This window comes from Apium graveolens, chromosome 10 (assembly GCF_009905375.1).
Source record: "Apium graveolens cultivar Ventura chromosome 10, ASM990537v1, whole genome shotgun sequence".
NCBI classification, from domain to species: domain Eukaryota; kingdom Viridiplantae; phylum Streptophyta; class Magnoliopsida; order Apiales; family Apiaceae; genus Apium; species Apium graveolens.
The window spans coordinates 234,809,076-234,825,774 of NC_133656.1; the positions used below are offsets into that span (position 1 = coordinate 234,809,076).

At 29.0% G+C, this 16,699-nt stretch overlaps 1 protein-coding gene across 1 annotated transcript; it reads right to left on the bottom strand.

Annotated features, from left to right (window-relative positions):
- Window positions 1-11,514: 11,514 nt before the first annotated feature.
- On the bottom strand, window positions 11,515-14,019 carry LOC141689195 (uncharacterized). The gene is made up of 3 exons (XM_074493382.1): window positions 13,853-14,019; window positions 13,522-13,639; window positions 11,515-13,008 (listed from the first exon to the last, which is right to left on the bottom strand). Exons 2-3 carry the CDS (start codon window positions 13,535-13,537, stop codon window positions 11,738-11,740), a joined length of 1,287 nt encoding a protein of 428 aa, XP_074349483.1. The 5' UTR covers window positions 13,538-13,639; window positions 13,853-14,019; the 3' UTR covers window positions 11,515-11,737.
- Window positions 14,020-16,699: the final 2,680 nt, after the last annotated feature.

A 16,699-nucleotide genomic window follows, 5' to 3' on the forward strand; every position in this document is an offset into this window, starting at 1 on the left:
GGAGAGATAATTGAAGCATGTTTATTGTGTGTTATTTATGTTGTATTAAATTTTTAGTTACTTTTTTTTGTGCTAAAATATTTAATTATTTAATTCTAAGTAATATTCAAAAATGACAATTGATACGGGAGTAAAAGTTTAAGAGTGAGGATTTGAAGTTTAAATATACTTACAAATAAAATACATATTTTAAGCACATTTAGTACATTTTTCAAGGAACACAATAATTTCGAGGAAAAAATAATTAAAATCTGCTCAGAGATTATATAATCATGTGAAATTTTACTTTTTTTTAGTTTGTTAATACACGCACACCAAAAAATATTTGATAAGAAATTAACTTTTTGGTACGATAATAGAAAACAATTTTCATTTATTTAATTTATATTCCATGTCATTGGCTTGTTGAAATGATATATATGTACTACTGTACTTTGCTTTTTGCTTTTCGGTCAATTTTAATGAAAATTTGTTTGCTATGTTACAAGAAACTAGCATAATCCTCGCACGGGTCATTTTCTAAATTTTTTTTATATATCATGTAATTATACTATTTTTAGAGCAATTCCAACAATATACTTGTATAGGCTCTTGAGTCAAATTTTAAAAAAATGGAGATAAAATTTCTTTCCAACAAGTTTCATGTGCCCCTCTATAACATTAGGAATTTCGAATGTTTTCTCACTTTTAAGAGTGAATATCCCCTCAATTATTATTATATTATATTTTTCTTACCCGTTATTTTATATTTAATGAATTAATATAAACAGAGTAGTAAGTGTACGTTTAAAACAAAACGATTAAACTTAATCTGTAGAATGTCGTTAATATATTTACAAATAAAAAACTAAAAATTAACATACATGTTGAATACAGAGTTGACCAAAATTTTGAATTTTATTTAAATAAACTATATGTATTGTTCCATATTATTACTAAGTAAACTACTAACTTATAATTAACTTACTCAATTTAAAAAAATAAAAAATGCATAATTGAAGTCAGAATGACTTGCAATCATAATATATAATAATGTAAAATTTACATTATTGTTAATATTAAAGTTGATTTTAATGAAAAATATTAGTTTTTGAAATTTAACGTATGTATGGGAAAATGTTAGTTTTTTATTTATACTACTATTAAGAAAGTAAGATTAAGTCATATGCATATGTGTGTTAGCATGTAAATTATTGTATGTTATATCTCTTGGTAATTATGATTGTTTCAATTATTTATATGCAAAATATCTGATTTATGTACATGTATAATCGTTATTAACATCTAGTGAGACAATTGATTACTTAAATAATATCCATTTATAATTATTCAAAAATTAAAATTACGTAATAAATAAATTACTATAATTTATATATGGTATTCATATTATCACTAACAAACAATCCATATCTATTTTTTACGCAATCGGGTATCAATCATGGTTGTAACATAAAAATGAATTATATATTTTTAAGATTTATTATTGATATTCATGATTTTTTTTCAAGAATTTGAAAAAAAAAATTGTAATTATATCGTTATTTAAACCGTTTTTAAGTTTCTTTCATTACGACTCTAATATTTCTTCATATAATAATTTGACTACATTTTATACTATTCTCCTAAAATTAAAAAAATTCAGTTCGATAAAGTTTTATAAATATTAGTTGAACTGGTTAATTCTAGGGCTGAGCAAAACCGAACCGAACCATGCTAATTCGGTTCGGTTCGGTCCTAAATTTTTCAAAAATTCGGTCTATTCGGTCCGGACCGAATAGACCGAAATAAAATTCGGTTCGGTTCGGTTATTTTCACAAATATTTCGGTCCGGACCGAATAGACCGAATAGACCAAATCATAAATACTAAAATTTTGTATTATATATATTTTACATATATCTTAAAAATTATAATCAAAATTTTTAATTTGTAATTATATTTATGGAGTATTAGAACTCTACATATCACATTACTTTAATTATATTTTAAAATTTATAATTTGTGATTTAATTTTTAATGCAATTTTTTTTGAAAAAAAAAATCGGTCTATTCGGTCCCAAACCGAACCGAATTATTTCGGTTCGGTTCGGTCCGGTCCATAATATAACTTCGATCCGGTTCGGTCCAAGAAAAAATGACTATTCGGTTTTTCAGTCTATTCGGTTCGGTCCGATTTTGGACCGAACCGACCGAATGCTCAGCCCTTGTTAATTCCTTCAAATTATTGAACACTATATGTTTTTTTTCTTAAATAATATAAAATACATTGAATCAAATGCTACAATATAGTATAGATATAAATTTTATTTAAATAATTCAAAATATTAAAATAATTCAAAATATTTGTACAATATTATCTTGATCAATTAATATTGCTGATCTAAAAGAATTCTTTTTCAAAAGCTAGTTTTTTTTAAGTGAAAAATAAAAAATAAATCGATTTAATATATCATCGTAGTTTTAACAAATCTCGTGAGATCTCATTTCAAATTTCAAATATTTTAAAAATCGGGACAAATCCCAAAAATAATGATACGTTACCGCTGAAGTTAGTAATTTTAATACAAATAATCAATTGACTTGATCTTATAAAGACCTCAAACACATTAATTTATATTAACATAAGATATTAAACAATTTCACATTATTGGTAAGATATTCTCGTCGAGCTTGTAATTTAAATTTACTAAACGTAGAATGTGACGATATTTTTTGGCCGGGTCATGTAGTCAAATTTCGAGTATTTTTTTAACAATGGGCCAAGTTTTAAAATGCATTGACTCATTATAATTTGAATTTATCTAAATATGTAGTACCAATATAGATTATTTATATATAAACGATTCTATTTTCAATATTTTTAAAATATATATATATATATATGTACATTTTAATTACTTTTTATAATAAAAAATATGTTAAAAATATATGAGATATATTTTCAAACTAAATAATGATTAATAAATAAGATAATAATTCATTTATGTACTATGCTTAATTTTATATCTGAGATTCAATTCTTTAAAATTAACTGTACAAATATTCAACTAACTATCATTTTTTGCGAAATTCAAGTAAGTTTCTTTAAAGTTAAATAAAATATTCATTTAGCACACTTAAATATTATGTATATGATAAAAAACACATGTGACAATATGGTGTAGTGGTAAAAGGTTGTATAGTTGAATGAAATAACTTGAGTTCGATTCTCATGAACCACAGATAGGAAAAATAACCATATACAACTATACAAGTAAACAAGTTAAAATTATCTAATTCTTGTACTTTACTTTTTGTGATAATTTACTGTTTACACGTAATCAGATTACGATAATGAGATTAATTGTTTTGATTAGTTTCAAGAAAAGTTTATTTTGTTAATGGTGAAGTTAAACTAATGTAGGCTCCGTCTGGGAGTGCTGTTGAAAACTGTTGTTGTGCTGTGAGAAAAAGTGTTGGTGGAACAAGTGATGTCAGGAAAATTAGATGATTGTTTGGTAATTTTTTTAAATTTATGCATATTTTGAGATATAATATATAAAAATAATGTTTTTAAGAAGGTTTAATGGTAAAACTGATAGCTGCTTCTTGTAAAAGCTGAAAACAACTTTTTCCAAAAGCATGGCTGCATGCGAGACATTCTTTTGCTAACAGTAGCTTTTAGACCAAAAGCACTTTTCCAGACAGCAGTTTTTAGAATTTATCAAACAACTTTCTGATAGCTTTTCAGCAAAACTTCTGTAGTCTGTAACAGCAATACCCAACATGGTCGTAATTGATTTTATGTTCACACGGCCATGTCAATTAGGTATTTTTTACAAGTGATTTTTAAGATTCAATCTCGTAAAAATTAGGGAAACCCATTATCATTTATAAGTGGATACTTCAGAAGAAACAGGCACCGGACATAGAGTTGAGTAAAAAATTGAAACATAATCAAAATAGAAATTGGTAAAAATTGATGAAAATCGAACCATATATAATTGAACCGATTCGAAACCGAGAAAATAAAAACCGAAACTGATTATTCGGTTCCGGTTTTATGTTCAAACCGAAATGAATAAAATCGATCTGATAATAAGTTATTTATAATGTTTATTATATTTTGTATCAATTTTTTGAATAAATATTTATACATGATTCAAGTTAGTAACTTATAAATAATTTTGGGCTTAAACACAATATAATCTGATGTATATGGGCTACTGAGCTACCTTAAATTCACTAGTTTTACAGCCAATCCGATAGTCTAGTAGACATGACAATGTAACTTGCTTCGTGTCCAAAATTGTTGTCATGTGGTCATTCTAATCACCGATATAATCTACATTTGCCACCAATCACCACTTTTATATTTTTTCAGTGGCAGTACGTATCTCTATAGTTTTGATACAAAATTTAATAGTCATGTAACTCATGTTTGATAAAAAAAAATTGTGCTCAAATGTTTGATACATACTTTAGTAGTTATATTTGTTTTGTCCGGTTTTAAAACTGAACCGATTTAAAACTGAAATCAGTGATTTTGAAATCGAAACGTCGATTTGGTTGCGTTTTTGGTTTTCAATTTTAAAAATCGAAGGCATGCGGTTTCAGTTTCGATTTTACTATAAAACCAAACCGAACTGCATTGTGCTCACCCCTAACTGTCCATATTGGTGGGTCGGGTCACTCTTATCAGGTTTCGTTTAATGTATTTTACTGAAATTATCTCGAAAGTCTTAATATAATTAAACGAACGAGAATAAAGCATGTTCTTCCCCAATGATCAATCTTCTGAATATTTAGCACAACTTATAGATTCTTAACTTGGATAGGTTTCCCAATTAAAACGAATAATATAGAAAGATAATAAAAATAAATAAAAAATATGTATGTAGGGACAATTCAATATAACATTATAAAATACTAATATATTAGAAAAGAACTGTGTTTTATGTATCCTTTCTTCTGTCCCGTTCCTACCGTGGGCTTTACGCAATTAATCGAGTTATATAGATATCCATTCAACAAAACATAGGTTATCGAAAGGATATCGGAGAACTACCAAAGCACGAAAGCCAGGATCTTTCAGAAGATGTCATGTTTAATCTAACAATGAATCAACGACCTGTGTATTGTTGATTAAAGGAAGAAATCACTTTTTGAATATTTTGATTAAAAAAAACAATTTTACGTTTGTTGTGCCTAAAATCAGGCAGGGGCCGGATTTATGGCCCACAAGGTAATAGGCTAGATTGGTATAATGTATTGGGCTATCTATGTGTCAAAATATGGATCATGGACCTAAGTAGGCTAGTATAATAGAGGTAATGGGAATTTGAGATATTGGTTTGGGCTTGTTATGACGGGTATCATAAAGGGCAATAAGGAGACTTCTTATAGATTAGCCATTACCCTAGCCTAGTGGAAGATATGCCATGACACGAGGATAGTGATGAATTACATTTGGTCGGGTTATCCTGATATGGCGAGAGGCCTACAGAGTAAGAGTCTTGGTGGGAAATCAACTCTAGGCCAGAACAGGAAGGAGAGCAAGACTCCTAGTGGTCTACAATTACTTGTAAACGGATTTACACGGTAAGTACGTTGATATACATGATATATGTATGGAATATACATATATCTCATGAATAATACAATAATTACATGGATAAATAAGAATTCTAGTGGCATACTAGAAAAAAGACTCTTTAGATTTAGTCTAAACCTAGTTGGATAAGGGTAAGAGACTGCTATGGGATTGAGTAAAACGTGGCCAGTCATATTTGGAGGAGTCATGAGGCAAATGGACTTGATTGCTATAAATATAGGATATGTAGGCCATTTGCAATGGCTGGACACTGATTTTCTCTACCAAACACATGGTGGAGCTCTCGTGGGACCGCTTCTGGGCACCCCCACGGCTGAGTAGAAACTACTCCGTCACCACGCTTGAAATCTCGACGAGAATCAAAACTCGTATAACAGAAAGAAACTGAACATTAAAGTCTCTAATAAGTGAAATAAGTTTTACCACAAATATGTAGCCAAATTCTGTTCAGGTTTTAAGAACTAAACTTTCATTTAGTCTTTTATGATTATCAATAAATAATTGGAATATCTCAAGACGCATGTATTGCCTCCGATGATCAGTCACGAAGCAACACCAGCATGTCGAAGAACATCCAAAAAACAGGGGTACCTAAAAAGGCAACACAGTGGCCTATAATCATATATATTATAGTAGTCGTAATATTTTCACACGTTGAACCGACACCACGACCTCTTACGCAAACCATCCAATCTTGCATATAAAAATTCAGTAAAAAATGGAATTATTATCCAATAATAAACTACTATTCCTATTATCATGAATAACCACAAAATCAACTTTAATATCAAACAGTGTATCTCACTGTCCAAGAAACAACCAAGAAATTATTGTCTAACAACAATAATGAATTCTGGAAGAATAATTACTAGAAGTATTTCTCAACCAATATCACAATGATAAATTGTATTGAAAATAATAATGTAATTTAATTGTCAAGATACCGAGTCAAGGTGGAAATAGTTGCATAGTCAAAAGTAAACATTTTTATATTTAAAATATTTAACTATTTTAAAAGCACAATAGGGGAGGAATACTTGCCTTTGGTTTTGAGCAGTTAGTCACACTCGCAACAATACAAATATACCATTCTTTTGTCTCAGGACATCACCATATTCTATTCCGTTGAATTTTGGATCTAATAAACAAAACTTATTCAACTTTACTCTTCACCCATATGTCTATTTCTGAATCGTCTCGAACAACTCGCATCTATAAACAAAAGATTCCACTTTAATCGTCTAATTGATAATTACTCGACAACTGCTCGTCTAAAACTATATCGTCCATAGCCCACACGTAAAAAAAATAAGTAAACAAGAGAATCTTGACTCACATAATTCACGTAGAACGTAAGCACATAATTCACATATCACATAATTCGGTTCATCAAAAAACTCGGCTCGGTGTATTTAAAACTCAAATCAAGTCCAAATACGACTTTTCGGGAAATATCCAACTTGGAAATATATGTTGAGCAAGGGACATTTGAATACAAAAGAAATTAGGTCTCGAAAGTATTTTCAGTGGAAGCACAATTTTTTTTTACTTGGAATTTTTATGGTAACTTATTCAACATCCTAGTAAGCACTAATAATTATTTTGGATTTATATAAGAAATATTCAATTTATTAAAAATTAAACAAAAAAACTTACATAATAAAAAAATTCTTTTTATTATGCTTAAACTAATTTTTTGACTTAAATTTTTTTATGTCAGGTAAATCTGTGTGCCGGAAAGTACTAGTAAAAATTTAGAATTTATTTAAGATATTTTCCATTTAATAAAATCATTAAAAGACTAATATATATACATATTATAAATATATAAGTAATTTTTGACAAATATACCCCTGGATTTATTAATATTTAACTAAAAATTTAACGGCTAAAGTGTGGAGCCCCTACGTTATAAAAAAATAAAAATTTAGCCATCATATTGGAATGCAATTTTTTAGCCATATTCGTGCAAAATTATTATTATTTAGGTATACAAAGTGTAATTAAGTCTTGAAATATTCTTATTAATTCAATATGAAATAGATCGTTTATCCGATTTAAATGAAATAAAAAAAAAGAAATTAAAGAATAATTTTATATATACATTTTTATATTACATAGTCTATTCTGAAACATTCTTAATAAATTAAAAATTTCTTAAATAAATTCCAACTTTTTACTAGTGCTTAGCAGGACTCCGATTAAGCTACCATAAAAAAATTGAGTCCAAATAATATGTTTAGCATAAAAAAATAAAAAAATAAATATATGTGCACATTATAATAATTTGAACATGTTTTGACAATTTTACCCCTGCATTCGTTAATATTTAACAGAAAATTTTAACGGTTGAAGTATGGAGCCCTTACGTTATAAAAAAAATTAAAATTTAGCCATTACATTGGTATGAATAAATTTTTAGTCAATTCTATGCAAAATTAACATTATTCAGGTATATAATGTGCAATTAAGTCATATTTCAATTATTATAAAGAATTAATTGTATATTCAAATTAATTAAATATTAACCCTGATCTAAATAATATCTATAAAAAAATAAAAGGATTTTTCAGAAATTTTGGAATTTTAGGGTCAAAAACATTTTTCGAGTTGAATTTAACGTGTTCTTGAGCATGAATGCTTCAAGAACACAACAATGGTGCCCAGATGGATTCCGGTCATATTCTCCGGCGACTTAATCATAATCCGACGATCATCCGACAAGCTCTAACAAGGCCAAAATCATGATTTGAATGGGTTTTAGTCGTTCATACCATAAATTAACCCAATAATTTAACTAACACGACAACAACAACAACAAACGGACCAAGAATCGTGAATCTTGGCCAAAATTCGAGCAAAAATGGGCGAGTCTTCGATGACTTCGATTTCACCCCAAAACCTAACCAAACTTGATGTTCTATATTACAAATCGAAGATCAAGTTCATACGAATCTATACATACAATTATAATCATCAAATAACTAATAAACAATTCGGAAAATGGAATTATAGCACACTTGAAAACCTTAACTTCGGACTATAACAAAAAAGAACTTAAACATAACAATTCTATACACGAATCAACTCTAAATAATCATGGTAAGCTTTTTGCAACATCAAAACACACAAAAGATCGCTCCATAAGAAACTCCCAAATTTCGAACATAAAATCTAAAATTGAATTTAACGATATACCAATCTTTGAAACTATTTGATGCAAGAATCCGATAGAGCTTGTTAAGATATTCAATTTGACTACACGCACATCAAAAACAGAGATCCACACCACCTTCAAATGATCGATTGACCCTGAAGAACACCAAGAACAATTTTCAGAGAATTTTTCTATTTTCTGAAAAATAAAAAATAAAAATATGATTTTTAATAAATATTTTGTTAATAAATTCCTATTTATAATTACTCAAAAATAACCCTAAAATTATTTAGGACCTACTTATATCATTTAACAAAAATGATTAGCCCAAAATTAACAATTAATAGGAAGTAATTAAAAAAATATTTTAAATAAATATAAAATTTATGCTAAAATTCCTCAAAAAATACGAACTTTCCAGAAAAGCGAAAATTTAAAATAATTTTAAAGTCCCTTGATTTTATAAAAATAAAACACCGATTTCGAGGATTTTGACGTCCCAATCGGGGTCCGCTCCGATATTTCTTAATAAACCAAAATATTTTCTAAAATTATGATAAACCTCGAAAATAATTATAGAATGCAGTGAGTCCCTCAGAACGAGATGAAACACCTAACACGTAACATACATTATTAGACACACGTTTAAATATCGTATACTTTCATATGAATACAATTTAAACATGTACTCATAATTATATGAAAATTAATCTGGTCATTAGGGGACCACAAATAATACATAACATATAATATTCTCATTTAACATGTTAATTATATAAATTATTTTAATAAAATAAATGGATCATATTTACATTTTAATTCCTAGATTCATACCTATACAATTTTTTTTGCACAAAAATCAAAATTATACACATATAAAGAAAATTTGATTAGAAAAAAAAAATATACAATTATAAACTATATAAAAAACTAAAACCCGCCGAATAATATGTAATCCGATTTAAAAAATTTTGTATATCCAAATCCTCAAAAATCTATATCTTTATTAATAGGAAAAACATTCGTGAAACATAATGATGTCATGATACTACTAAAAGTATCAAATTTGGGTTTATTTTCTAAAGTATATATATAATAACACAAGATTTCTTTATTTTATTTCGATTTTTTGATTTCATCTTCTCTCCATAATTATAATATTATAATTTAATATATATTTCATCCTATTTTTAAATTTAGTACTCTACAATGACATTTGTTTTCGATTTGTTGTAACTAAATAATTAATATCATAGATATAATTCAGCTAATTAGAAGTTTTGTGAAGATAAACTCTATTTGCTTACTTCATTCCTGAATGTGGGTAGATAATTTTAGTTCTTAATAATGTTATTTATGTATGATTAAACTATCCGTCAAATGTTTTGTTAACTGTTTGGTTATACTTTCAATGTAAAATGTTAGTTTTATTTATTAGGCATATAATAATAATGAGTTTGATGTTTTGTAATATCCGAGTTAATGAAAACTAACTATTTCAAAACAAAATTGATAATAATAATAATATAATTTATTTATTATATATTTTTTAATCATAATTTAGAATATTTTTTTAAAAACATTACTTAGCATTGATACTTAGATCTTGGGCACACCTTATCAACTAGTCTTCTCTAACTCAAGGTATGTATCAAAATTTGATAGTTTGGATAGTTTGGTACAAATCTTTTGTCACATAAATGATAAAATAGGATAGTTGGCCACTGCAGACCCGGCAAGCTCATCAGACACCAGTTAAGATATCATGATCCAGAACGGAAATTAAACTAGATAGAGGATTACCGGCTTAACCTACTACAAGCTTATGCTTTAAAGATACCAGAGTGATGCCACTTATGGTTCCAGATGTCAGCAGAAGTTCCATTTTCCAATCTCCAACTGAACTTATAGAAATCGAAAAAATTGGAGAAGTTCTTTTTTAGTTTGGAAATCCCATTTATTATAGGAGACATATCAATGTCACACCCACTGAACAAGAAACTGGGATCTTGAATAGGGTCTGCAATAGATTTAAGGTTCACTACTCTATGTCATAAACTATCTTTTCAGTGAAAAAGCTTCCACCAGCACTTAGAAAGCAGTGATATATATTATATATGTTCTTGGTTTTCAAATGAAGCAAACTGAGACGACCTCTAGCTTTCAAGTTACAAATTGTGCCGCATTTAAAAGTATAAATTTACCTGCCAGTCGAGGTATCCTCGTCTAAATCTCCTAGAATACTTTTCCTCCGAATTGAATCTATTTCCATGAAAACACCAGTTGGGAGCTTTAATAAAAAAAACTCATCCAAAAGACCAGAAGATTGTTAAGTGCAGCTATTTTAAGTACTGAATCTATTTTATTACTTGCTGACTTTTGTATGAACCTTGGTAAATGACTCAAAGCCGATCTTCTCGTATAACAACGTCCTACATAAACTTGTGCCTAAATATTGCACAAAATTATGTATATAGAATCTGCATATCTTCTGTTTCTTATCCAGTTTAGATCACTTATTCTGCATATAGTCACTTTTAGAAGCATGAGGTGGTTCTTATCAGTTGCAACTTATTTTGTGTTGTATTCAACTTCTGCTGGAATTGATTAGTGATTGTAAGGAAGCACCATTAGCTAATGTAAGATTTGTATCTTTATGTAAATTATCACGATAATTACGAACATCTGCAAGCTCAAACCCGCAAGATCTTACCATTGCGAAATGTATCCATTAAAATTTCAGGATTAAGGTGCCTAACACAATTTTTAAACGAGAAAGAAGAGACTCCAAGCAACACGCAAGCACAAAATTGACAGATGTTAAATTTCTAACCGAATATAGATATTTTAGGAAGCTTAGATAGGGAAAGAAAGGGAAAAGTTTCTTTCCAAACATAATAAGAAAACACAATACATTGAAAATCAGAAATAAATTAAAATTGCAAAAAAGAATTGTATCTGATTCAGTAAATAGCAAAAGTATGGATATCAGCATGATAATAATGTGCACTTCCTTTTGTCCCTTCGATGTTGTCTCATGCCTTCTACTTGATGTCTTCGATTTCTTCTGTTGTTGTGGTTACTATCGAAGCCACAAACAGGCATCTTGGAATATTTTCTAAAAGAAACAACCAACTTCTTGTTGTCCTCGTTCTTTTCCAAGTTTGTAGTATCTTCAAATTGTTCACTCTCTTGCTTGAGGTTCTCAGGCTCTTCATGATCTAATGCATTCGTAAACTCTATTTCACAGTCAGTCTCGATTAAAGACACAACCTTCTTTGGCCTCGCTTCAACAATATTGAGATAATAGTTCTTATTTTCATGATATACTCTAATAGTATCTCCTGTAGTAACACATGCAAAGTCTTTCAAGATTTTCTCCATGGCTTCTCTCGGATTTGAAAGATTCATGATAAATTTAGTATTATGTGGTTGTAATTTCAACAATGTGCCTTTCGGAAGAGTAGCGCACTCAAAGTTAACAAACTGGCCTTTTTGTAACAACAAACTATTCAGCATCCACTTAGGAAGATACACATTACCATCCTCTCCATTATAATCTATAACTCCACAATACGAATATTTACGCACCAAAGGGTTTATGATCTTAAAAGCATTGGGGTATTCAAAATTTCTCATGGATATGACTGCGTCAAGAGCAGCTTTAGGCATAATAATTTTATTACCATCTTCACAATCACACTTGTTTATATGCGAGAATGGATAACATCGATAGTTTAAAGGCTTTGATTTATCACCCGCATTGCTGAAACGAGGTTTTGATTTGTCAGCATCCTTGTTTTGGTGATCATACACGTCGTAGTTGAAGTTAGGCCTCAATGATTTATCACGAGCTTTTTGTCCATGAACATGCATGTCGCACCTGTAGCTAGGCTTGGATGATAGATCACGAGCCTTTTTACGATGATCAGACTTGTCAAAATCTCGATTTTCCACCCTCCGAATAAATCGAGAAAGATGCACTCGTACATCGTTGTACATTATCTTAACAAGAGCAGTAACAGAGGCAGGCTTTATGATTTTGTTAAAATCGGTGAACGGAAGACATTGAGGGGGAGAGTTAGGCTTTGATTTAGTTCCAGGTTTTGAGGTATAACAAGCTTTTGATGAATAAGCATGCATAGACCTTGATTTAAATGTATAACGAGCTTTTGGTGAAGGAGCATCTAGAGACCTTAATCTTGTGGCCATTGCTTGAAATTTGTGTGAGAAGTTGGATGAAATTGAAGAAGCAATGTCTGAGGAGTTTATGTATTTATAAGAAAAGAGTTTCAGGAAACAAATTTGTATTAGGATTTTAATTTTTTGAAATAATTGATAAAGCAACTGTATAACTTAATTATAATTGAATTTGAATCTTATATTCAATATTACAGAATTAGAATTAAAAAATATATTTGAACTTTTTTTATAAAGTGTTTTATGATTAGGATTAAGTTACTATACACGTCATCCCAGGCCAAAAAGATTAATGTTGATGAAATATATTTGAGAGGCAGTGTGGCCAAATGCATATCACCAACCAATCTACTTAGGATGGTAAGAAAAGAGTACAGCATATTATAACACATTACTTATTAGAGTGTGGTAATGGGTTTGGAACACATTGATTCGATGCAAATGTACAGTTTAAAGGTAATTTGGTTATAACATAATTTGAGACAGCTAGGCCATAAGATCAGAATGGGCAGCGTGAGGAACAAATGAAACACAATCGAGATTAGTATGTAACTTATTTCAGAAAACCTTACATTGGTGGTGTTCCATTGACAACTCAAGCCCAGAAAGTGCAGTAAGAAAACTGAAGGCGAAATTGGTCGCATGTCAGCAAATGATAGAAAATAGCAGGGTGGTCTTCCAAGAATCCTTCTGAATATATCACATTAATAAAAGTTTATATATGTTGAGTTGATAGATAGCAAATTCCATCCTCAAAACTAAACTACATAACATTAATGCGTGTGAGAACAGCCCCAACATATGTACTAAGTCTACAGATATATGCATGCTAAACTATCAGGTGTGAAGCATATAAAGTGAAATATATAAGGAGTTAGAACAATAATGAACAGGAAAACAAACCCTTGATGACCTCCAAGATTTGGCATTTTCAAGATCCATAGTCCTTCCCACATATCAGATGAGTTTTGAGATATTTCAATCTTATTGCAGAACAAGATAAACTAAATAGACCCACCAAGTTTCAATAGCAATCTGCCTACCTTAGCCAGTAGGTAAGAAAAACAGACACAAATACAAAACAGAGCAGTCCGGAGGTTGATATTAATTAATAACCTTTATTAATAATCAAAACTCATTGGTTTCACTTTTTTTGGTCCATCATCTTTTGTTATATATTAGTTTCACCCTATATTACTATTTCATATAGAGTTTTATGTTATTTTTAACAAAATATAGATTGTTGGAATCATATTATAATTAAGATATTTTTATTTTTTTGTAAAATTCTTTCTTACATTTTACTAAAATAATAAAATGGAATCATTTATACATTAATAACCTTTATTAATAAGCGAAACATCGATTTCACTTATTTTTTAATTCCACCACCTTTTGGTTGATTTATGTTATAACTCTAAATGTATTATTTTTATCCTTTTTTTATTCCTATATGACTTAAATTCTATATGTATTATTTTTACCCGTATTTTGAATTTTATAAGCCATGTTTTTTTATTAAATTTATAGGTTTGAATCCTATTTTTAATTCTATTTTAAAATAAATTGGTTCATATATTGACCCTACTAAATAAGTTCCGAAAAATATAAACCACGATCAAAGAAATAGGTCATGTGTTTAAATTGAAATATTTTAATTTAGAATATTTTAATTTGTTGGTGGAATTCTTTTTTATTAAAATAATATGGATATTATAAATACTGAATTTTGGTTTCACCCCTAAAAAATAATAAAATTGTTTAAACCATATTATGATTATAATTCTATTTCCGCAGAACTCTAAATTATTTCTTGATAGGGTACTTGCTTTCATCTTAGTAGTCGTAGTTTGGCTTCACCCCTAGATTACTATTTCATGTAGAGTTTTATGTTAATTCTAGCAAAATATAGATTGTTGAAATCATATTATAATTACGATATTTTTATTTTTCGTAGAACTCTTTCTTATTTTTTATTAAAATAATAAAATGGAATCATTTATACATTATTATTAATAACGGAATCCATCTTTTAAGGAGTACTTTGGTTACTTTTGGTTTCACCCTTTTTTAAAATCTTACTATATTTCTAAATATATCATTATTATTCTTTTTTTATTATTATATAACTTATAGTTCTATATATAATATTACCCGTTTTTTATTCTTATATACCTCATATTTATATTATTTTTATATAAATGTAACAATATATGCATTTTAATTTCTATATTCATACCTATAAAATTCTATTTTAGCACCAAATGAAAGTTTATACATACATAAAGAATATTTTATTAGAAAAAATATGTAATCACAAACTATATAAAAACACAAATACAGCTAACAAGAAGAAATATAATATGCAATTAATTAGTAATGTTGATTTAGTGTTTTGTTAAATTATCCGTCAATCGTGTTGCTTATTGTTGGGCCAAAGTTTTGATGTAAAATGTAAGTTATATCATTACGGATAACAGAGACATAATAAGGTTAAGTTTGTTGTTTTAATAAAATTTGAATTAATGAAAACTACATATAATTTCAAAAGAAAAAATATAATAATAATACAATTTTATTTATTATATATTTTAATTATAATTTAGAATTAATTTCTATAATAATTATTATTTTGATCTCGGTCGTGCTTCACACGGGTTATCAACTAGTATACCGTAATATAAATACATAATTTAAAGGGTTTTATATCAAATTGTTCACCGGTCTCGTTAAAATGTATCAAGTGACTACCCCGTCTCCACGACGACTCATTTAAAACACTATAATAATTATATGTATTATAGTGTTCACCGAGCGAAGGCATGGTAGTGAGGTAGAAACATATGAGGATGAATGGTGTGTTACTCAGGATTAGAATAGAGAGTTAATAGCAAACCTCTCTTTTGAAGATTTCACAGTGGCTGTAAAACAGATGCATCCGGACAAGGCTTCAGGTCCGGACGGCCTAGATCCAGCATTTTTCCCACATTTTTGGTCAAGTTTAGGAAGGGAAGTGTTTGCAAGTTGCAATGAATGGCTCGATCAATGTGTTTTTCCAGCAGAGTTGAATGATACTAATATTGTGCTTATACCTAAAAAGGAGAATGCAGAGTGTATGAAGGATTTGAGACCTATTGCGCTATGTAATGTTCTTTATAAAATTATGGCCAAAGTGTTGTCCAATAGACTGAAATTGATTCTTCATGTGCCTATTGCTGAGAATCAGTCAGTATTTATTTCGGGTAGAAATATTTCGGATAATGTTCTTTTGGCATTTGAAATTATCCATCACATGAAAAGAAAATCAAAAAGGGAATGACGGGGAAGTTGCATTAAAGCTAGACATTAGCAAGGCGTATGATCGTGTTGATTGGCTTTATTTGAAGAGAAGAATGCAAAGTATGGGGTTTTCTGCGAAATGGGTTAGTTGGATTATGATGTGTGTGAATTCAGTTCAGTATAATATCTGTTTTAATGGCTCTTAGCTCGGACCTATTGTTCCAATTCGAGGATTACGCCAGGATGATCCCCTCTCACCCTATTTGTTTCTGTTATGTGTTGAGGGACTCTCACACTTGATTAGAAAAGCTGAGCTTGATAACAACATTCATGGCTGCAAAATAAGTCATAATGCTCCAGCTATTACATATTTGTTATTTGCGGATGATAGCTTCTTATTCTTCCGGGCAGAAAATTCTGAAGCACAACGGATTAAGGATATTCTGAATTTGTACGAGCTTCTCTCTGGAC